The following is a 1,116-nucleotide window of genomic DNA, read 5'->3' on the forward strand; positions in this document are numbered from 1 at the left end:
AGCTATGAAGAGAACTTGCAATCATCAACTCTCTGCAAAATGATTTAGGAGACTCTTTGTCTTCCTTATCAAGTCTCTTGATTGCTAAAGCCGTTCCCCAAATTCCGATTTTGCCTCTAAACACATAGCTACAAGCTCCTCTTCCCAACACTCTCCCTATAAAAAATAACCATTTAATAAAAACACATAGCTACAAGTTCCATTTTGGGACGGTTGACCCGATCTGACCCAAACCCGGTATTTACCAAACAAATAGCTAAAACCTACCAAAAGTTTCTCAAATTTGTACCCAAATTACATGTATTCGAATGTTATTACCAAACAAAGAGTTTTCAAAATTCAATATTTAATTACTAATTTTAGGGTCTTTTTTTTTTACCTTTAGAGAAATTACGAGTAGCTGCAACGATTTCACCGTAGCTAAACCGAACCAAAGTATTAGCGACCGGAGAGATACTCTTCTCAAGCGACCTAGCTCTCGTCCACCTCAAATCATCAGTAGCATTACCAGTAGTCTCCGTAACACCATTCTCCAAATTCACCATCAGAACAGTTGAGGAACCACCGGAGACAGACAGATTTCGACAAGAAGACGAAGCGGACAGAGACGGCGCTTCACCTTTCAGCTTCTCTAGCTCAATCTGTGAACAAAGACTGAACCTAAACGATGAGTGAACTGAGTGTGGATCAGGATTCATATTCTCCGGTGCTGTTTCCGCTAAAAGCCAAGCCTTGTTGTTCTCTCCTCCTCCTCCGCCTCCATTTTTGTTGTTGCTGCCGGAGTTTTCGGTTGAGGTTGATCCAGTTACAGGAGGAAGGAAACAAGCTAAACCCAGATCAAAGATCATATTTTTCAAACGGGTTTTGATTCCTTTCTTGTCATTGTTGTCTCCATCAAGATCTGATGATGATGATGAAGAAGTGAGAATTGGTATGTTCACTGAGCTTGTAGTTTCTGGGGTTTTTGGATGAACTGAGGATCCCTCATAAAAACCCATTTTTTATCTCTCTCTCTCAGTGAACAGATCTAGAGAAAGACACAATTACCAAGAAAAAAGCAAAATTTTGATTCTCTCTTTTGAAAAAATTGATTCTTTTGAAGAGCTTTGCTTGATG

General features: G+C 39.7%; 1 protein-coding gene across 1 annotated transcript in view; it reads right to left on the reverse strand.

The window, feature by feature from the left end:
- LOC147933148 (uncharacterized) overlaps positions 1-1,116 on the reverse strand; it is a 6,877-nt gene extending 5,761 nt beyond the window's left edge. Inside the window, exons 1-2 of the mRNA XM_087477318.1 lie at positions 380-1,116; positions 4-156 (exon numbers count right to left, since the gene is read on the reverse strand). Of these exons, the coding sequence (XP_087333444.1) occupies positions 4-156; positions 380-998 (772 nt within the window). The 5' untranslated portion in view covers positions 999-1,116. The remainder of the gene's footprint in view (positions 1-3; positions 157-379) is intronic.

This window comes from Camelina sativa, chromosome 12, assembly GCF_030686135.1.
Source record: "Camelina sativa cultivar CO46 ecotype springtype chromosome 12, ASM3068613v1".
Taxonomy (NCBI): Eukaryota; Viridiplantae; Streptophyta; class Magnoliopsida; order Brassicales; family Brassicaceae; genus Camelina; species Camelina sativa.